Genomic DNA, 19,719 nt, shown 5'->3' on the forward strand with positions numbered 1-19,719 from the left:
AGAAGCCTCCCCCCAAGCCCCGTGGGCGGAAACCGAAGGCTGAGCGGCCACCGACCACCTCGAGCAGCGACAGGTGGGTGCGGGGCCCTCGGGGCGGGGGCGCGGGCAGGCCGGGACGGGAGCCCTAACCGGCCCGCGCCCCCAGCGACAGCGACGAGGTGGACCGCATCAGCGAGTGGAAGCGCCGGGACGAGGAGCGGCGGCGCGAGCTGGAGGCGCGGCGGCGCCGGGAGCAGGAGGAGGAGCTGCGGCGGCTGCGTGAGCGCGAGAAGGAGGAGAAGGAGCGGCGGCGCGGGCGGGAGCGCGGGGAGCGCGGGGAGGCGGCGCGTGCGGGCAGCGCCGGCAGCAGCGGCGATGAGCTCAAGGACGACGACGAGCCCGTCAAGAAGCGCGGCCGGAAGGGCCGGGGCCGCGGCCCCCAGTCCTCCTCCGACTCGGAGCCCGAGGCCGAGCTGGACAGAGAGGTGCGTCCGGTGGCGTCCGTGCAGCAGCCGCTGTGTGCGGGGCGCCAAGCGGTCAGGGAGACACAGAGACCCCGCTGTTAAGGAACTGACACTTGAGGGAGGGGGACGGGCAGCCGACCACCTGAGGATGGTGTGTGGTGCCAAGGAGATGGAAGCCAGGGCGGGGTGTGAGCTGCGGGGGCGAGAGGGTTTCCATTGCAAAGAGGGCAGACTTCAGAGGCTTCAATTCAGGTGGGCAGCCGACATTAAGTAAGGATCTGAATGAAGTGAGAAGATATCTGGGGGAGAGGCCTTCCTGGCCGAGCGCACGGCCCGTGCAAAGGCCCTGGGGCAGGACCGTGCCTGGTGTGTTGGAGGAACAGCCAGGAGGCCCGTGTGTCTGGAGCAGAGTGAGCGAGGGGGAGAGAGGGAGGGGAGAGGGAAGGGAGGGGACAGGGCAGGTCGTGCAGGGCCTTGTGGAGGACTGGGGCTGTTTCCCCAAGGGAGGTAGGTGGGACCCTGGAGGGCTGTGGGCAGAGGAGGGGTGGGTGCTCACAGGTGCCCTCCGGCTGCTGTGGGGGAACGGCTTGTGGGGTAAGCACGGGAGCGGTTCGGCCTCTGGTGCATGTTGGTGGTGACCCTCAGCACCGTGTGTGACCGCAGGCCGTCAGCTCACTGTCCTCCTGGCTCTCACAAGCCAGCCTGAGTCCAGGAATCTGAGCCCCCCGGGCCCATCGCCTTCTGGTCCGAGCCCAGGGTCCCACTCGATAGGGGTGGGGGAGCCGAACAATGCCCTGTTCTCTCCCCACTGCTCTCCATTTTGTCACAAAAGGGGTGACCAAGTTCCCTGGCACAGGAGGTGTGTTGCTCAGCAAGAGGAATGCAGTGGGGCTGCCCCACTGTTGGGTGATCCTTTCAGGCCCTGAGAAGCTGCTGCCCGGGGATGGACTGGACACGGGGTCCATCCTGCCCAGTCCATCAGCTCCCATCAGGCGAAGGTGATAGCAGGGAATGTCATTCTGTGTCTCTAATGGAACAGCTCAGGGGTCTGGGGCAGCCCCACGCTGCCTGCCGCTCCAGCCCCTCCCTTTCTCTGGTTGCTACAGGTGAAGAAATCCGCGAAGAAGTTGCACCTGCAAAACGCAGAGCCCGCGCGGAGACCCAGCCAGAGGGAGAAGAGAGGGCGCCCCGAGGAGAGGCCGCGGGCCAGGTCCGTTCCCACACTGCCACTCCTCCCATAGGCCCCTGGGGGTCCCCACATCTCAAGGGAGGGCCCCAGCTTCCAAATTCGGTCTTCGCGACTGAATCCAGTTGAAGTGTCTGATTCTTGGGGCCCTATCAGGTTATGCAGGAGTCACTGCCCAGGTCTGTGGTCCTTCCCCAGAGCAGGCCTCTCCCCGCGGGGTGACCCGGCTCCCAGGGGACACCAGGCAGTGTCCTGGGACATCTGTGGTGGTCACGTGGGGGCGGTTCCTGGGATCCACTGGGTGGAGCCAGGGAGGCTGCTCCTCTCCCCACAGTGCCCAGGATGGAGCCCCACAGAGGATGACCCGGCCCCCGTGTCGCCAGTGCTCAGGCGGAGAGACTGTCCCCAGACCAGTGGTTCTCAGGCTTTTTAAAGTCCAAGGCCCACTGAGGTGGGAGCACAGAGCCCATCTCCCTGCCCACTTTCTATGTGGAATCCCAGCCATCAGTAAACGAACCTGCCCCATGGGAATGTGGCAGCCAGGCTGCCGAGCAGGATGTAGAATCGAAGGCTTGGTGACATGCCAGCTGCCGTTTCCCAGCATCATATCAGAGTAACTCATGTGCTGGGGTCTACGTAACTAGCCACTCAGCCTTAACCACCTGTTTAAAAAAAAAAAAAAAAAAAAAATTCTGGGCTTTCACATTTTTTACTTCCTAGAGGAAGGGTTATGTCTTGGGTCCCCTCGGGTGCTGCCCTAGACCAGGTCAGGCGGGCCTTGAGCCTCCTCCTCCTAGCCTCCCGGGCCTCCTGATGGTTTCCTTCTGCAGTGGCCATGGGTCCCCCCACAGGCCCCTGGCCCTCAGTGGGGACATTGGTCAGGGGCCTTCTAAGGGCGCGACTCTCCACAGGCCCGCTAAGATGGAACGGACCCGGAAGCGGTCGGAAGGGTTCCCACCAGACCGGAAGGTTGAGAAGAAGAAAGGTGAGGGGCCAGCTGCCCAGCCCTGGTTGCAGCCTGAGGTCGCCGAACGGGAGGAGGGACGGCCCTGGAGGAGCCGGCTCCCATCACCAGGGACCCCGCTCAGGCCCGGGCGCTGCCTTCCCTCTTGGCCACAGAACCTTCCGTGGAGGAGAAGCTTCAGAAGCTGCACAGCGAGATCAAGTTCGCCCTGAAGGTTGACAATCCGGTGAGACCTTCCTCGGGGTGCAGAGGTCAGGTCTCAGTTCCCCTGCCCCCTCATCGCTCGAGCTCCCTTAGAAGTCTGGGGACGCTGAAGCAAAGCCAGGCCACACGCGCAGGGCAGGGTCTTTGTTCACGTGGGCGCCCACCAGATAAGGGCCCAGCTCGGCCTCCTGGGTGCAGTGCTCTGCGTTCCCACCAGGTGGTGCCACACGAGGCCCCAAGACCCCTCAAGTTCCGGGTGCTTCACCACTGTCCCGGGGGCTCCCCGTCGCTCAGCCCAGGGTGTCCTTCTCTGCCCTCTTGGGCCCCCTAGAACCCCCGCAGCTAGGCGCTGACCCTCCTCGCTGCCCTCGCTGCCTTGCAGGATGTGAAGAGGTGTCTGAACGCGTTAGAGGAACTGGGGACCCTGCAGGTGACCTCACAGATCCTCCAGAAGAACACGGACGTGGTGGCCACATTGAAGAAGGTGCGGCGGGAGCCCAGGGGTTGAAGGGGCTGGTGGTGGGGCTCCGGGTCTGCTCGGGGCGCTGGGCTTCCGGCCACGGCCGCCTGTGGTCAGTGAGGAGGAAGCCGTGCGCACGGGAGGCGCTGCAGGATGCAGTGATGGGGGAGGGTCTCGGGCGGGGGGTGAGGAGGCTGCGTCCCCTGAGCCAGGCCTCTTGGTGGGCCAGATCCGCCGCTACAAGGCCAACAAGGAGGTGATGGAGAAGGCTGCGGAGGTCTACACCCGGCTCAAGTCTCGGGTCCTGGGACCAAAGATCGAGGCCATCCAGAAGGCGACCAGAACTGGGCCGGAGAAGGCCGAGGAGATACTGGCCGGAGAGGAGGCCCCTGCGGAGAGGGCAGAGGACGAGGGGAGCACTGGTGAGGAGCTGGCGGGAGGGGCGCCGAGCAGACCGCCCAGGTGGCTCCATCTGTCGGCACTCGCTGCGCAGGCTGGCTGTGTCCCCCAAGCAGCTGGTGTCTGGGCCACACGCCCCTGTGCTGCTCATAGGCTCCATCCAGACCCTCAGAGCCAGGTAGCAGAGGAGGCTGTGTGTGTGCGGCCAGGTGCGCGAGCGTTTCTGGGACGGGCGGTCGCAGAGGTCTGGGAGGGGAGGGCCACGGGTGGGCTGAGAGGAGCAAGGGCGTCTGTGGCGGGGACAGTGGCTGCGGGGACAGGAGAGCGTTCCTTCCTGCCGGGGTCGTGCGGTCCTGGTGAGAGATGCTTGGAGCCGCCCTTAAGACCAGCACCGAGAGGGCTTCGCCGAAGCCGAGGCTGCCCGGAGGAGAGCATAGAGGGGGCGTCTCTCCCCACGTCTGTTTGGACATGGCCGTGGCAGGCTTTTCCCCGGTGTTGCCCACGGCCGTTCGTTTACCTGCCCCTCCCATCTCCAGGCCGCGTGGATGGGCCAGGGGCCGGCTGGAGAAAGAGCCCCACGCAGCCGCGGCCCCCGCATGTCTGGTGGCACGGGTGAATTCAGGTGCACAGGCGGGTGCTCGCACGCTGCTCGCTCTCTGCAGGCAGGTTGCCCCACAGCGTCCCACGACCCTCTCCCCACAGATCTCTCGGCCCCTGTGAACGGCGAGGCGACGTCCCAGAAGGGGGAGAGCATGGAGGACAAGGAGCCGGAGGAAGGACAGAACTCAGAGGAGGGGCCGGGGGGCGGCTCCTCTGAAGATCCATTACACAACGAGTAAGTGTCGCTGGGGCCGCAGGGGCGACTTCCGGAGAAGGCAGCCCGGTGTCTGAGCTGCTCCCGGTTGGGTAAGGGCCCGAGGGACATCAGTCTCCCGCACGCTGACTGACCCCCAGGCCCCTCGGAGGGAGCTCGGGGCTCGGGGCCGACTGGCCTGGGCCTGAGCTCCCGGAGGGTGGCTCCCTCCTGACACCCATCACGGGAGCAGCCGGGGCTGCAGGCAGGCAGGCAGGCAGGGAAAAAAAAAAAAAAAAAAATTCTGGGCTTTCACATTATTTACTTCCTAGAGGAAGGGTTATGTCTTGGGTCCCCTCGGGTGCTGCCCTAGACCAGGTCAGGCGGGCCTTGAGCCTCCTCCTCCTAGCCTCCCGGGCCTCCTGATGGTTTCCTTCTGCAGTGGCCATGGGTCCCCCCACAGGCCCCTGGCCCTCAGTGGGGACATTGGTCAGGGGCCTTCTAAGGGCGCGACTCTCCACAGGCCCGCTAAGATGGAACGGACCCGGAAGCGGTCGGAAGGGTTCCCACCAGACCGGAAGGTTGAGAAGAAGAAAGGTGAGGGGCCAGCTGCCCAGCCCTGGTTGCAGCCTGAGGTCGCCGAACGGGAGGAGGGACGGCCCTGGAGGAGCCGGCTCCCATCACCAGGGACCCCGCTCAGGCCCGGGCGCTGCCTTCCCTCTTGGCCACAGAACCTTCCGTGGAGGAGAAGCTTCAGAAGCTGCACAGCGAGATCAAGTTCGCCCTGAAGGTTGACAATCCGGTGAGACCTTCCTCGGGGTGCAGAGGTCAGGTCTCAGTTCCCCTGCCCCCTCATCGCTCGAGCTCCCTTAGAAGTCTGGGGACGCTGAAGCAAAGCCAGGCCACACGCGCAGGGCAGGGTCTTTGTTCACGTGGGCGCCCACCAGATAAGGGCCCAGCTCGGCCTCCTGGGTGCAGTGCTCTGCGTTCCCACCAGGTGGTGCCACACGAGGCCCCAAGACCCCTCAAGTTCCGGGTGCTTCACCACTGTCCCGGGGGCTCCCCGTCGCTCAGCCCAGGGTGTCCTTCTCTGCCCTCTTGGGCCCCCTAGAACCCCCGCAGCTAGGCGCTGACCCTCCTCGCTGCCCTCGCTGCCTTGCAGGATGTGAAGAGGTGTCTGAACGCGTTAGAGGAACTGGGGACCCTGCAGGTGACCTCACAGATCCTCCAGAAGAACACGGACGTGGTGGCCACATTGAAGAAGGTGCGGCGGGAGCCCAGGGGTTGAAGGGGCTGGTGGTGGGGCTCCGGGTCTGCTCGGGGCGCTGGGCTTCCGGCCACGGCCGCCTGTGGTCAGTGAGGAGGAAGCCGTGCGCACGGGAGGCGCTGCAGGATGCAGTGATGGGGGAGGGTCTCGGGCGGGGGGTGAGGAGGCTGCGTCCCCTGAGCCAGGCCTCTTGGTGGGCCAGATCCGCCGCTACAAGGCCAACAAGGAGGTGATGGAGAAGGCTGCGGAGGTCTACACCCGGCTCAAGTCTCGGGTCCTGGGACCAAAGATCGAGGCCATCCAGAAGGCGACCAGAACTGGGCCGGAGAAGGCCGAGGAGATACTGGCCGGAGAGGAGGCCCCTGCGGAGAGGGCAGAGGACGAGGGGAGCACTGGTGAGGAGCTGGCGGGAGGGGCGCCGAGCAGACCGCCCAGGTGGCTCCATCTGTCGGCACTCGCTGCGCAGGCTGGCTGTGTCCCCCAAGCAGCTGGTGTCTGGGCCACACGCCCCTGTGCTGCTCATAGGCTCCATCCAGACCCTCAGAGCCAGGTAGCAGAGGAGGCTGTGTGTGTGCGGCCAGGTGCGCGAGCGTTTCTGGGACGGGCGGTCGCAGAGGTCTGGGAGGGGAGGGCCACGGGTGGGCTGAGAGGAGCAAGGGCGTCTGTGGCGGGGACAGTGGCTGCGGGGACAGGAGAGCGTTCCTTCCTGCCGGGGTCGTGCGGTCCTGGTGAGAGATGCTTGGAGCCGCCCTTAAGACCAGCACCGAGAGGGCTTCGCCGAAGCCGAGGCTGCCCGGAGGAGAGCATAGAGGGGGCGTCTCTCCCCACGTCTGTTTGGACATGGCCGTGGCAGGCTTTTCCCCGGTGTTGCCCACGGCCGTTCGTTTACCTGCCCCTCCCATCTCCAGGCCGCGTGGATGGGCCAGGGGCCGGCTGGAGAAAGAGCCCCACGCAGCCGCGGCCCCCGCATGTCTGGTGGCACGGGTGAATTCAGGTGCACAGGCGGGTGCTCGCACGCTGCTCGCTCTCTGCAGGCAGGTTGCCCCACAGCGTCCCACGACCCTCTCCCCACAGATCTCTCGGCCCCTGTGAACGGCGAGGCGACGTCCCAGAAGGGGGAGAGCATGGAGGACAAGGAGCCGGAGGAAGGACAGAACTCAGAGGAGGGGCCGGGGGGCGGCTCCTCTGAAGATCCATTACACAACGAGTAAGTGTCGCTGGGGCCGCAGGGGCGACTTCCGGAGAAGGCAGCCCGGTGTCTGAGCTGCTCCCGGTTGGGTAAGGGCCCGAGGGACATCAGTCTCCCGCACGCTGACTGACCCCCAGGCCCCTCGGAGGGAGCTCGGGGCTCGGGGCCGACTGGCCTGGGCCTGAGCTCCCGGAGGGTGGCTCCCTCCTGACACCCATCACGGGAGCAGCCGGGGCTGCAGGCAGGCAGGCAGGCAGGGGGAGGTTGGGGGCGAGGGCTGTTGGTCTCTGTAGGTGGAAGGAAGGAGACAGACGGTGAGGGGCCTGCTCACCCCTGCCCGCCCGTGCTGTCCTCCACCAGCAGTGCGCGGGAGGGCCCCGACCTGGACGGGCCCGGGAAGGAGCGGCAGGAGCGAGAGAGGCTGCGGGTGGACTCGGAGTCCCTGGACGACGAGGACAGCTGAGCCGGGCGGCCCGTGGCCGGGCCCCGCCGCCGCCACTCGCAGCTGCCCCGAGGCCTGCCTGGCTCCTTCCCGGCACCCAGGGAGCAGAGAACTGTTGGGGAGACGCTGTGTTGTTCGTATTTGGCCCCCTGGGTTTTTTTTCTGCCTAATTTCTGTGATTTCCAACGGACATGAAATGACTATAAAGGGTTTTTTTAATGAAAAAAGTTGCTTTTATTGGCTTGGTTTTCTAGCATCGCTGGTTTGCAGTTGTCAAGGGGCTGTCCAGGGACAGAGGGTTTTTCCAGGGACAGAGGGTTTTAAGCCATAGGGTCACCGTGAGCAGCGAATATGGATTTGGTTCTGATGGTGCTCCAGGCCCTGCAGGGCTGACGGGGGCAGTGAGCAAGGCCTTTCCAAAAGTACCAGGAGGGATGCTGAGGGCTGTTGTCGTCGATGTGCACGGGGCGTGGGTGTTGGGGGCAGGCCTCGCTGTGTGACGGGGGCCGAGTGACACCCCACGCTCTGGGCTTCTCTGTGCTCACCCGTCGGCTTGGATTCAGATGGGGGATGTGTGTGCGGCGCCCAGCCAGGTGTGTCCCTTGTCCTGCCGGTGGCTGAGCCCCTCTGTCCCGGCTGAGAGAGAGGCATGGTGTGGTTTTGCTCCCTGGGCCTAGCGTACCACCCCCGCCCCCTGCCCCGTTTGGTTTGGTCTGGTTTGGTTGGATTTGAGGTTGTCACTGAGCTTGGTTTCCGTGAACGACTGTTTCCAGTGTCACCCCCTCCGATGGCCGTCCGTGTTGGGGAGTGAGGAAGGAAAGGCTTGGGGAAGTTCCCAGACTGGTCCCCGTGTCTTGCCTCGGCCAGCTCCTGTGGCACAGGGCCCCGCGTGGCCCCTGGCAGCCGTGGTGACCCTCTGGGGAGAGCTGGCCCATCCGTCCCGGGGCTTGGAGCACCTGGTGATTTCTGAGAAGCAGGGCCGCTTCGCTTCCTCCGTCAAGGAGGTGGCCAGATAGGGGGGCTGCAGGCGTGGGAAGTGGGGACTTGACAAGCCTCGGGCCACTGGACTTCTGACGCAGCAGCTCCCTCAGCATCTCCCGGGGAGCAGGGGGACCGGCCCTCTGTTGTCCCACCTTCCCATGTGCAGCCCACCTCGCAGGGCGCCCCGGGGAGAGCACGGTGGGAAGGAAGGGGCCCTTGTCCAGGGGCTGCTGGTCTCCGGCCTGGAGCACGTGACTGAGACCTGAACGTGTGTCGAGCACGTTCTTCTGTTTTCGGTTTTTTGGCCGTGCCTTGTGGTTTGTGGGATCTTAGTTCTCCAACCAGGGATCCAACCCGCACCCTCGGCAGTGAAAGCACAGAGTCCTTACCACCGGACCACCTGGAAGTCCCTCGAGCACATTTTGTCATGTGCTCCCTAGGGCCCCATCCCGTGTGAGGGAGCCCCTTTATTCCTTCATCGGCAGCCTCTGGGCCCAGGGACCTGAGAACATCATCTGTGGGGTCCTTGTGATCACCCAGGACCAGGGGGCGCTGCCCGGTGAGTGGGCTGCAGCAGGAAGGGATGTGTACTCACCCCACCCCACCCCGACAGTCCGGTTCTCAGCTGTCAGTGGCTGCTGCGGCTTTGCCTTCATGAAGCCCCTGGGCCAGGCCGGGGGTCGGCAGAGGCGGTGGGGGCCTACCTGCCTCGGGATGATGGTGGCGCTCTGGCACCTTCTGGCATGTGCTGTTTGCTGAGTGGCGTGGGCTTTCAGAGCGAGGACGGAGCTGCCTGGAGCCCAGGATGGAGGAGCAGGGCCGCCTGCCAAGCTGGTATAGCTAGAGGGCCCAGGCTGGGGTGGAAGACCCCCCTCCCAGAGGTAAAAGATAAAAGGGCCCTACTGGGGGTGCTGAGTGGAGAACCTTCATGACAGGCACAACTCCCCTTCTTTTTTTTTTTTTTTTTTTTTTTTTTTTTTCGGGGTATGCGGGCCTCTCACTGTTGCGACCTCTCCCGTTGCGGAGCACAGGCTCCGGACTCGCAGGCTCAGTGGCCATGGCTCACGGGCCCAGCCGCTCCGCGGCATGTGGGATCTTCCCAGACCGGGGCACGAACCCGTGTCCCCTGCATCGGCAGGCGGACTCTCAACCACTGCGCCACCAGAGAAGCCCACAACTCCCCTTCTTGTTCCTAAATGAAGCGCTTGCTTGAGATCTTCAGGCAAAGCCCGGGCACCCCCACCGCCGTCGAGGGTCTTAGCCGCCCCGGGCTCCTCGGCCAGGAGAAGGGCCAGCCGTGCTCAGGGAGAAAGGTGGGGTGCCAGCCGGCAGGGCCCGGAGCTTCCGGGGGTTGGGGCTGGTTTCGGGCGGGGGAGGGGCTCCTACAGCTGCTGCCCATTGGGGTGCAGGGCGAAGGGCCCCACCAGCCAGCTGAGCGGAGGGCTGTGCTGCACGCTCTCCAGCAGCTGCTCCAGCCCCTGCCACGCCTGGCGTACGCCCTGGCGGCTCTGGGCCAGGCGCTCAGCCGGCAGCTCCGCCACGGAGGCGGCAGAGGAGACAACGCTGTGGAGCTCGCAGAGGCTGTGCCGCGCCTGCCTGAGCTGCCATCGGAGCTCGGCGGGGAGGCCCTGGAGGCCGGAGGCCAGGCTGCTGTAGGCCACATGGAGCTGCTGGACAAGGCTGCAGACCCTGGACAGAGCCCCGGCGGCTGGCACCTGTGGGCGGAAGGAGGGAGGTGAGCGGGGCTGGAGGGGAGGGGCAGGAGCACCGGCCCCCTGGTACGCACCTCTCGGGCGCTGGCTTGGCTGCTCAGATCCTGGTCCGGGCACAGCTGCCAGTCTGGAGCCTGCTGGGCCTTCTCAATCTGGAAAGAGCCCAGCAGAGACATGAGGCCTTCTTGGCAGGGACCTTCCCGATACTCCCCCGGGGGCGGCATTCCCAGGCCTGGCCTGGAGCTTCATGTCTACCTTTCCTGTGGCGTGGTGGAAAGGTTTAGGGCCAGCTGCACCAGGATGGTTCACGTAAAGAGGCAAAAATCCAAATTCCTTATGAGGTTGTCAGGGAGCTCAGCAGAACGGCAGGGGCACCATGTCGCACCCCAGCTCAAAATCCTCCCACGTCTCCCAGTGAGTGGCCTTTGGACCGAATCCAGTTCCTCACCATGGCCTGTGTGGCCTGCTCAGGACACCTGCAACCTCACCTCCTGCTGACATCCCGCTGTGCTCTCTGCTTAGGCCACGCTGGCTTCCTTTTGTCCCTCGAGCACGTCCAGCGTGTTGTTGCCTCAGGGCCTTTGCACGTGCTGCCCACTCAGCCTAAAACATGCTTCCTCTGGCCCAGTACGGTGGCCCCCCCCCAGGCCCTCCCTGCCATCTCTCTGTCTCTCCTCAGAGGCCTATCACTGTCGAGTTACCGTTTCTTTGTTGTTTATCTCCCACCCTTGGGTGGGAGCTCTGTCAGGACCTTTTTCTCCTTGCTTTTTGGGTCCCTAGCACATAGGAGCCCCCCACCCCCATTGACTAATCTTCCTTGTCCTCCTGAGAGCTCAGCAAGTGGACCAAATGTTGACTCCAACTTTCCATCACCCTCCCAGCTCTTAACCCCGGCGACTCCATCGGGGGGCCTACTAGTCATCTCCAGGTTACCCTGTCCAAGACCAAGCCTTAATGTTCACCACCCACCCATCCAGGGCATTTCTAGGTGTCCCCTGCTAAAAGTCCCCGAGGCCTCATAGGGTCTTTTCTCTCTCTCACTTCTCACACCTAAGCTGGTAGGGCTGCTTTGGAAACACATCCAGAACCCAACTGCCTCTTGCCACTGCCGTTGCTACTCCCAAGGACCCCCTCAGCATTGGCCAGGATTTTTGCAGAAACCTCACTCATTTCCTGGCTCTGGCCCTTGACCCTGGTGGCCTGTCCTCCCCACAGTAGCCAGAGGGATCCCCTTAAAATAAAACCTCTGTTACATCAGGCCAACCCTCAGCCCCCAGTCCTGGGCACTGCGGGGTGTGGAGCAGCCTCCCTGCTCCCACCCACTCAATGCCAGGGCCCCCCCCCCCCCCCCCGGGGGACCACCCCAGACATCCCCAGGCATGGCCCAGTTTCCCCTGGGGGCACGACTACCCTGTTGAGAGCCTCTGGGTTGGAGCAGTGGTCCTCAAATTGCGGCTCACCACAGACCCCCGGGGCGCTGACGGAAAACACAGATGCCTGAGCGCATCCCAGGAATCCCCACTCAGGCAGCATGGCTGGGTTCCTCGCCACCTGTGTAGATGGGGCTGTTCGACACTTATGACCCGTGACCTTGGGAACCTAGAGGTGCTCAGACCTGGGGGTCCGTCACCGTCTGCGTGAGCCACAGACGGGATGCCACTAAACTTCCTACCGCAGGCAGGTCAGCCCCAGCACCCACAAGGAGCCAGCGCGGGTGTCAGTGGTGCTGCAGGGGAGAAAGCCTGGGGCGGAGGGGTGAGTGGGGCTGGCGAGAGCATGACCCCGCTGGCTCGGTGCCTGTCCCCACGGTGGTGTTCAAGTCACCTACCGCTGGGCCCTTCCTTGCATCACTGAACCCCACCCAGATCGCATCGGTTCCCCCTACCCTGTCAGCGCCTTCACTTTACCCTCCCCTGCCACCGGCCGCCCTTCTGCTCCTTGGAACACACCTAGCTTGTTCTCAGGCCACTGTCTGTCCTTGCGGTCCCCACTTTCCACACGACTTGGCTCAAACAGACACGCTCCTGCCCTGCCCCTCTCTGCACGACTGTCTTGTTTCCCTCTCTGCAACCCCGCTGGTGGCAAGTATTGGGTCTTGTGTCCATCTTCCTCCCTGGAATACAAGCTCCTTGAGAGCAGACCCGTGACTGAGTGGCCGACGGCCGTATGCTCAGTATGTGTCTGTCGAGTCCCCCACGCGTGGCTGAGGAAGGCACTGGCGGAAGGGAGGGCTCTTACCAGCCAGAAGGCGTCCTCGAGCTGAGCCAGCACGTCCAGGGCCTGGAACTGGCCTTGCTGCAGGTGGCTCAGGGCGTGCTCGAAAGCCCGCTGGCGGAAGCTGGGGTCCAAGTCGCCCAGACGCACAAAGTAGCTGCTTTGGTCGGCCGTGGCCTCCCTCCGCGGGGGCTGGGAGGCAGCCAGCTGAGCTGAAAGGGAACAGGGCCGCTCAACCCGAGAGGCCCCTCGGGCGCCAGGGGCGTGTGCTGTACAGACGACCGGGCCCCTGGGAGCTGGGACCAGGCTGTCCTGTTCTCACCTTGCTCCTCGGCGCTCATGGGCCGGAAGATCTCCCCCAGCTCCTCCAGCGCGTTCCGGAGTGTTGCAAAGCCCCGGGCTCCTTCCTGGCCGCAAGGGGTGGCCCCAGGCCCTGCGTCATCCTTCTTGCCCAGGGCGGCCTCTTGGGTGAAAGTCACCTCAGCGGACACGAGGCCCTTGGTATTGGTGGTGGCTTTCCCAGCAAGGCCCAGGCGTGCACACACAGTGTCCGGGGGCCTGGAGACCCCACGGGACTGAGCCTCGTGAGGGTTCAGGATGGCTTGCTCTCCATCTGGGGCTCCAGCAGTGGCGAGTCCACCTGAGGCAGCATCCTGGGAAACAGGTAACCAGTTCTGGATGGTTCCGAGACCAGTCTGCACACCTCCTCGGGCCACGTTCCCTACCCTGGTGAGCCCAGTGGACACGGCATCTTTGGTGCTGGTGAGGACAGCCTTCGAGGTGTCCAGACCCCACTGGGCAGCAGCGTTGGCCACATTCACGGCACCAGCCATGCCACTGGAGATGGTGTTCCTTGTACCAGCTGAAACATTTTGGGTTGTATTCAGCCCAGTTTGCACAGCCCCTGTAGCCACATTCACTGCCCCAGTGAGCCCTGTGGACACTGCATCTTTGGTGCCTGTCAGGACGGTCTTGGTGGTGTCCACGCCCGTCTGGACGGTGCCCTTGGCCATGTTCACTGCCCCAGTGAGCCCTGTGGACACTGCATCTTTGGTGCCTCTCACGACGGTCTTGGTGGTGTCCATGCCCGTCTGGACGGCCCCCTTGGCCATGTTCACTGCCCCAGTGAGCCCAGTGGACACTGCATCTTTGGTGCCTGTCAGGACGGTCTTGGTGGTGTCCATGCCCGTCTGGACAGCCCCCTTGGCCATGCCCATTGCTCCAGTGAGACCAGCGGACACTACATCTTTGGAGCCTGTCAGGACAGTCTTGGTGGTGTCCATGCCCATCTGGACGGTCCCCTTGGCCATGTTCACTGCCCCAGTGAGCCCACTGGACACTGCATCTTTGGTGCCTGTCAGGACGGTCTTGGTGGTGTCCATGCCCGTCTGGACGGTTCCTTTGGCCACACCCATTGCTCCAGTGAGGCCAGCGGACATTGCATCTTTGGTGCCAGTCAGGACGGTCTTGGTGGTGTCCACGCCCGTCTGGACGGTTCCTTTGGCCACACCCATTGCTCCAGTGAGGCCAGCGGACATTGCATCTTTGGTGCCAGTCAGGACGGTCTTGGTGGTGTCCATGCCCGTCTGGACGGCCCCCTTGGCCACGCCCATTGCTCCAGTGAGACCAGCGGACACTACATCTTTGGAGCCTGTCAGGACGGTCTTGGTGGTGTCCACGCCCGTCTGGACGGCCCCCTTGGCCACACCCATTGCCCCAGTGAGTCCAGTGGACACTGCAGCTTTGGTGCCTGTCAGGACGGTCTTGGTGGTGTCCACACCCATCTGGACGGTTCCTTTGGCCACACCCATTGCTCCAGTGAGGCCAGCGGACATTGCATCTTTGGTCCCTGTGAGGACGGTCTTGGTGGTATCCATGCCAGTCTGGACGGTGCCCTTGGCCATGTTCACTGCCCCAGTGAGCCCAGTGGACACTGTATCTTTGGTGCCTGTCAGGACAGTCTTGGTGGTGTCCACACCGGACTGGACGGCCCCCTTGGCCACACCCATTGCTCCAGTGAGCCCAGTGGACACTGCATCCTTGGTACCTGTGAGGACAGTCTTGGTGGTGTCCATGCCCATCTGGACGGCCCCCTTGGCCACACCCATTGCCCCAGTGAGCCCAGCGGACACTGCATCTTTGGAGCCTGTCAGGACGGTCTTGGTGGTATCCATGCCAGTCTGGACAGTGCCCTTGGCCATGTTCACTGCCCCAGTGAGCCCACTGGACACTGCATCTTTGGTGCCTGTCAGGACAGTCTTGGTGGTGTCCACGCCCATCTGGACGGTTCCTTTGGCCACGCCCATTGCTCCAGTGAGCCCAGTGGACACTGCATCTTTGGTGCCTGTCAGGACGGTCTTGGTGGTGTCCATGCCCATCTGGACCGTGCCCTTGGCCATGTTCACTGCCCCAGTGAATCCAGTGGACACTGCATCTTTGGTGCCTGTCAGGACAGTCTTGGTGGTGTCCATGCCAGTCTGGACGGTGCCCTTGGCCATGTTCACTGCCCCAGTGAGCCCACTGGACACTGCATCTTTGGTGCCTGTCAGGACGGTCTTGGTGGTGTCCATGCCAGTCTGGATGGTGCCCTTGGCCATGTTCACTGACCCAGTTAGCCCAGTGGACACTGCATCTTTGGTGCCTGCCAGGACAGTCCTGGTGGTGTCCACGCCCATCTGGACGGTTCCTTTGGCCACGCCCATTGCTCCAGTGAGCCCAGTGGACACTGCATCTTTGGTGCCTGTCAGGACAGTCTTGGTGGTGTCCATGCCCATCTGGACGGTGCCCTTGGCCATGTTCACTGCCCCAGTGAATCCAGTGGACACTGCATCTTTGGTGCCTGTCAGGACGGTCTTGGTGGTGTCCATGCCCGTCTGGACGGTGCCCTTGGCCATGTTCACTGCCCCAGTGAGCCCACTGGACACTGCATCTTTGGTGCCTGTCAGGACGGTCTTGGTGGTGTCCACGCCCGTCTGGACGGCCCCCTTGGCCACACCCATTGCTCCTGTGAGTCCAGTGGACACTGCATCTTTGGTGCCTGTCAGGACGGTCTTGGTGGTGTCCATGCCAGTCTGGACAGTGCCCTTGGCCATGTTCACTGCCCCAGTGAGCCCAGTGGAAACTGCATCTTTGGTGCCTGTCAGGACAGTCTTCGTGGTGTCCATGCCAGTTTGGACAGTGCCCTTGGCCATGTTCACTGCCCCAGTGAGCCCAGTGGACACTGCATCTTTGGTGCCTGTCAGGACAGTCTTGGTGGTGTCCATGCCCATCTGGACCGTGCCCTTGGCCATGTTCACTGCTCCAGTGAGTCCAGTGGACACTGCATCCTTGGTGCCTGTGAGTGTGGACTGGGTCATGCCCAGGCCTCCTTGGACCACGCTTTTAGCTGTGTCCATGACGTTGGCCATCCCAGACGAGAAGGCATCCTTGGTCCTGGTCATCTTGGACCACACTAGGTTGTTTGTCCCGGAGATGGCCTGATGAGGAAGGACATTCGTGATCAAGCAGAGAGTGCTAGACACCTCACTCCCCACCCTTCCCCAGATCTCCACCTCATCCCTAACATGGCCCTGGGGAGTGGGACCTTCCTCCCAGAGGCCCAGCCTGCTCACCTCCCACCCCGACATACCTCCCTCCCTGGCTTCCAGGATACAGCCTACTGAGCTCTGTCACAGCGCCACGTGGTTCCCCTGACACAATAGATCCCCCACTGCTGACAGCTCTTCCCTAGCACCTCTGGGACCCTCCTTGCTCAATATCCCTTAGCCTTGTGCTCAGCAAGCCATTGAATTACATGTTTTCTTCATCTTGCCTAATCTCTATGGCAATTTTGAGACAGGTTTCCCCATCACGGGGAGAAATTTGAGGAGGCCAAATGCTTGTTAGCATGAACGTATTCAAGTAAGAGAAGGGAATATGGGTATCTCTGTTTAGAAAAGTAATAACTGGAAAAGTACAGGGCCAGGTATTGGGTTTGAGCCATAGGAAACTGTCGATAACTTGGTAAGTCAAAAATGAGGGCAGTTTCCTCTTGTTCATCCAAACTGCTGAAGGGCTGTGATGGCCTCAGGGTTGCCATCACCCAGATTCAACCAGCAGTTTCCTATTTCCAATTCAGGGGTTCTTAACCCAAGGTTAGGGGTGACCCAGGGTGATCCTGCCCCCCCTCCAGGGGACACTGGGTGATGTCTGGGGACATCTGACAATCACAACTTCACGGAAGAGGGTGCTCCTGGCATTGAGTGAGTGAGTGGGTGGGGTCAGGGATGCTGCTCAACAACCCCCAGTGCCCAGGACGGCCCCACACAGAGGATGACCCGGCCCTGAATGGGCAAGACGACTGAAGTTGAGAAGCCCTGAAATGTTATTCTCACCACCTGCCTCCTGCCCAGCATCGTCTCAAGTGGGCATCTTGCCCACAGAGACCTGGGTTCAGCTCTTTCCCACACTTGCTCTGTTACCTCAGGCAAGCCACATCCCCTCTCTGAGCCTCATTTGAAGAGTGGCAATTAAAACAGCACCTCCTGGACTTCCCTGGTGGTGCAGTGGTTAAGAATCCGCCTGCCAACGCAGGGAACATGGGTTCGAGCCCTGGTGCGGGAAGATCCCACATGCCATGGAGCAGCTAAGCCCGTGTGCTACAACTACTGAGCCTTGCGCCACAACTACTGAGCCTGCACTCGAGCCTGCGAGCCACACCTACTGAAGCCCGCGTGCCTAGAGCCCGTGCTCCACAAGAGAAGCCACCAAAATGAGAAGCCTGTGCACCGCCACAAAGAGTAGCCCCCGCTCGCCACAACTAGAGAAAGCCCATGCACAGCAACGAAGACCCAACGCAGCCAAAAATAAATAAATAATCCCCTCCCAGCCATTTAAAAAACAAACAAACAACAATAAAAACAGCACCTCCTTCAAAGATTGGTAGAGAAAACTGAGTCAAGGTGCCTGAAGCACTTTCCAGGGAACAGGTGCTCCATTATTGCAAGTGAAGAGGGGCGGAGGGGGAGTGAAAAAGTGGGGAGGGGGCCCCTCAGCTGCCGGGGTCCATTTTAATTTGGGCCACAGGGTGAGCCTGGTGGTTCTTTGCCCTCCGAGATGCTCAGATCTGGCCGAGCTGAGGGCAGAGCGGAGTCGAGGAAGACTCCAGTGTGGGGTGTGTGCTGGCTGGAAGGGTTGTATCAGGGCTCTGTCACCCTGCTATGGCCCTCAGCAGTCTTACATCAGCCACTCCGCTTGCCCTGGCCCTGGGGACGTGGTTATATGGGCAGTCCCCAGTCATCCAGGATCGAAGGTGGATGCATCGTTGGCCACTGTTCAGCCTCTGACTGCCCAAGGTTCAAATCCCGTGCTACAATGTCTTGCTGTGTGACCTTCGGCAAGTGGCTTGGCTTCTCTGTGCTTCAGCTTTTGTGTGGGGTACTAGTGCTCCCTTCCTCGCAGGACGGTTGGGAGGGTTAACTATTAAGCAGCACATGTAAACACTGAGCCCAGAGCCTGACACAGGGTGCCCACTGTTTGGGTCGAAATGTGCTAGGCACAGAACTGGAGTGGGGGTGGGGGGTGTCTGTAGACCGGATGGAGCCTCATGGTGCCAGGCAGTAAGGCAGTACTGCACCCATTTCACAGATGTAGAAACAGAGGCTCAGAGGGGAAGACTGGCCTGGAATCCCACAGGGGTGTCTGCCTTGCTTCTTGGCCTGTGACAACCCGCAGACGGCAGGAACTGAAACATCCCAGGAGGAGGTGCCCAAGGGGAGGTGGAGGCCATCAGACCAGACCAGGCTCTGCCAGCCCCTCTCACCCTGTCTGAAAGCGGCAGCGTCTTCTCAACGCCCCTGGTTGTCTGCTCCGGGTCGGTGGCCACTGTGGGGACAAGAGCCAATCAGGCAACCCAGGGAGGGATATGCGCTGGCATCAGCCACCCTGAAGCCCATTGCACAATCAGTGGGCACAGCCCAAAAGGTCAGGAATGTCCCAGCTGCCCTGCCAGGGACGGCAGAAGGTGACATCCACGGCCATGGGTCTGGCTCCCTCAACCCCCAGGAGCAGTCTCCTGGAGCAGGGGTTCTCTAGAGTTTTCTCTGCCTGGGTCCTGGTCCTGGTGCTGGACGCCCACCCAGGATGATGCAGGGAGAGGACTCAGGGCCCCGCCCCGCCCCACTCCACCACAGCTGGCAGCCGCCTGCCAGGCCTGGGTATGTGGAGCAAAAGTCAGCTGCCTCCGGCTCCGGGCCCAGAGCGGCCGCCCTAGCCTGGGCTCCCCTGCACCAGCCCCCCTTCAGGACTTGGGGCTAGGGCTGCCCCGAGCACCCCAGCTGAGCAGGCTGTGTGACGCCAGGGAAGCTGCTGCCCCTCTCTGGAACCAGGATCAAAATCTTTGATGAGCTTAGACATGCAGAATGCCCAGCCCCTGGTCCACAGGGCGTCAGAAACAGGGTGATGGAAGGTGGACGGGGGGGTTGAGAATGTGGGGGGCGTTGCTGGCTGTGCCCCCTTAGGCCACTCATATTTATGCCTCAGGTCCCCATCTGGCGCTAAATGAGCACGCCAGCTGTGTGGGGTCTGTTGAGGTGACGCAGGCACCTATGAAGCACCCCCAAGATGGGCAGAAGTCCCTGCAGGGGTCCATCTCCAGAGCTCCCGCCTCCATGGAGCTGTCCACTCACCCTCAGCCTGGGGCTGGGCAGTCTCGGCGGCTGGAGCACCTGTGGGATGGGCGACCGGCTGGGCCTCTCTTGCTGAGCTGTGGGCGTGGGCCACCGGGTTCTGGGCAGAACTGAAGCCAGGCAGGGACCCAAAGAAGCTGCCCAGGGTCTACATGGGGTGGGGGGGCAGCATGAGCAGAGCCAGGCCGTGGTGGGGGTGGGGTGAGGGGAGCATCAGAGAGCCCTGGGTTCCCAAACCGCCTCAGGCCTTGCTCCTGGATGACCTCAGCCACTCTGAGCCTCAGTCTCCTCGCCTGTGCAATGGGCAGGTTCAGCCTGCCTCCCACAGACAGAGAAAAAGTTCATCCTCTGGGTCTCTCCTTTTCCTTCCGTGGCCCACATTTCTCAGCTGGGGAAACTGAGGCTCAGAGAGGGGCCGAGGCTGGCACAGGGTCACACAGCAAGGAAAGAACTGAGGCTTGAGTGCATCCTCCCACCCCCCACCCTCCAGCTTGGGACCGGAGGGAAGATTGGCACTGTGGCCTTCAGAGCCCTCCCTCCCCAACACCGCCCCCCCGGGAAGCCCCTCCAGACCCCAGGACTGTGGAGGTCACATTCCCAAGGTTCTGGGGTCTCTCCAGGCCCCAGCTGTGATCTTTCCCTCCCACGCCTGCCCTCACCTTGCCCTTGGGTTCGGGGGGATCCCGGCCTCCTTCATCTTGAGCAGACATGGTAATCCTCTAAGCAGCTGGAAGGGCAGAGAGGGGGCATGAACGGCGGGTCCCGGGCCTCCTGCCCCACACCCATAGCCCTGAGCAGTC

General features: G+C 62.7%; 2 protein-coding genes across 2 annotated transcripts in view; one reads left to right on the forward strand and one right to left on the reverse strand.

Annotated features, from left to right (window-relative positions):
- Positions 1 to 7,368, forward strand: part of HDGFL2 (HDGF like 2) — a 20,207-nt gene extending 12,839 nt beyond the window's left edge. The window contains exons 8-17 of the mRNA XM_007460530.1: positions 6 to 73; positions 146 to 464; positions 1,550 to 1,653; positions 2,541 to 2,614; positions 2,749 to 2,819; positions 3,180 to 3,281; positions 3,487 to 3,642; positions 6,057 to 6,111; positions 6,791 to 6,923; positions 7,269 to 7,368. Of these exons, the coding sequence (XP_007460592.1) occupies positions 6 to 73; positions 146 to 464; positions 1,550 to 1,653; positions 2,541 to 2,614; positions 2,749 to 2,819; positions 3,180 to 3,281; positions 3,487 to 3,642; positions 6,057 to 6,111; positions 6,791 to 6,923; positions 7,269 to 7,368 (1,182 nt within the window). The remainder of the gene's footprint in view (positions 1 to 5; positions 74 to 145; positions 465 to 1,549; positions 1,654 to 2,540; positions 2,615 to 2,748; positions 2,820 to 3,179; positions 3,282 to 3,486; positions 3,643 to 6,056; positions 6,112 to 6,790; positions 6,924 to 7,268) is intronic.
- Positions 7,369 to 9,710: 2,342 nt separating this feature from the next.
- PLIN4 (perilipin 4) lies at positions 9,711 to 19,073 on the reverse strand. The gene is given in 7 exon segments (XM_007460725.1): positions 9,711 to 10,043; positions 10,115 to 10,192; positions 12,279 to 12,466; positions 12,577 to 15,730; positions 16,703 to 16,705; positions 18,055 to 18,116; positions 18,920 to 19,073. Coding segments are annotated over 7 exon segments (3,972 nt in total).
- Between the last annotated feature and the right edge of the window lie 646 nt (positions 19,074 to 19,719).

The sequence above is a fragment of the Lipotes vexillifer genome, unplaced genomic scaffold, assembly GCF_000442215.2.
Source record: "Lipotes vexillifer unplaced genomic scaffold, Lipotes_vexillifer_v1.1 scaffold1011, whole genome shotgun sequence".
Taxonomy (NCBI): domain Eukaryota; kingdom Metazoa; phylum Chordata; class Mammalia; order Artiodactyla; family Lipotidae; genus Lipotes; species Lipotes vexillifer.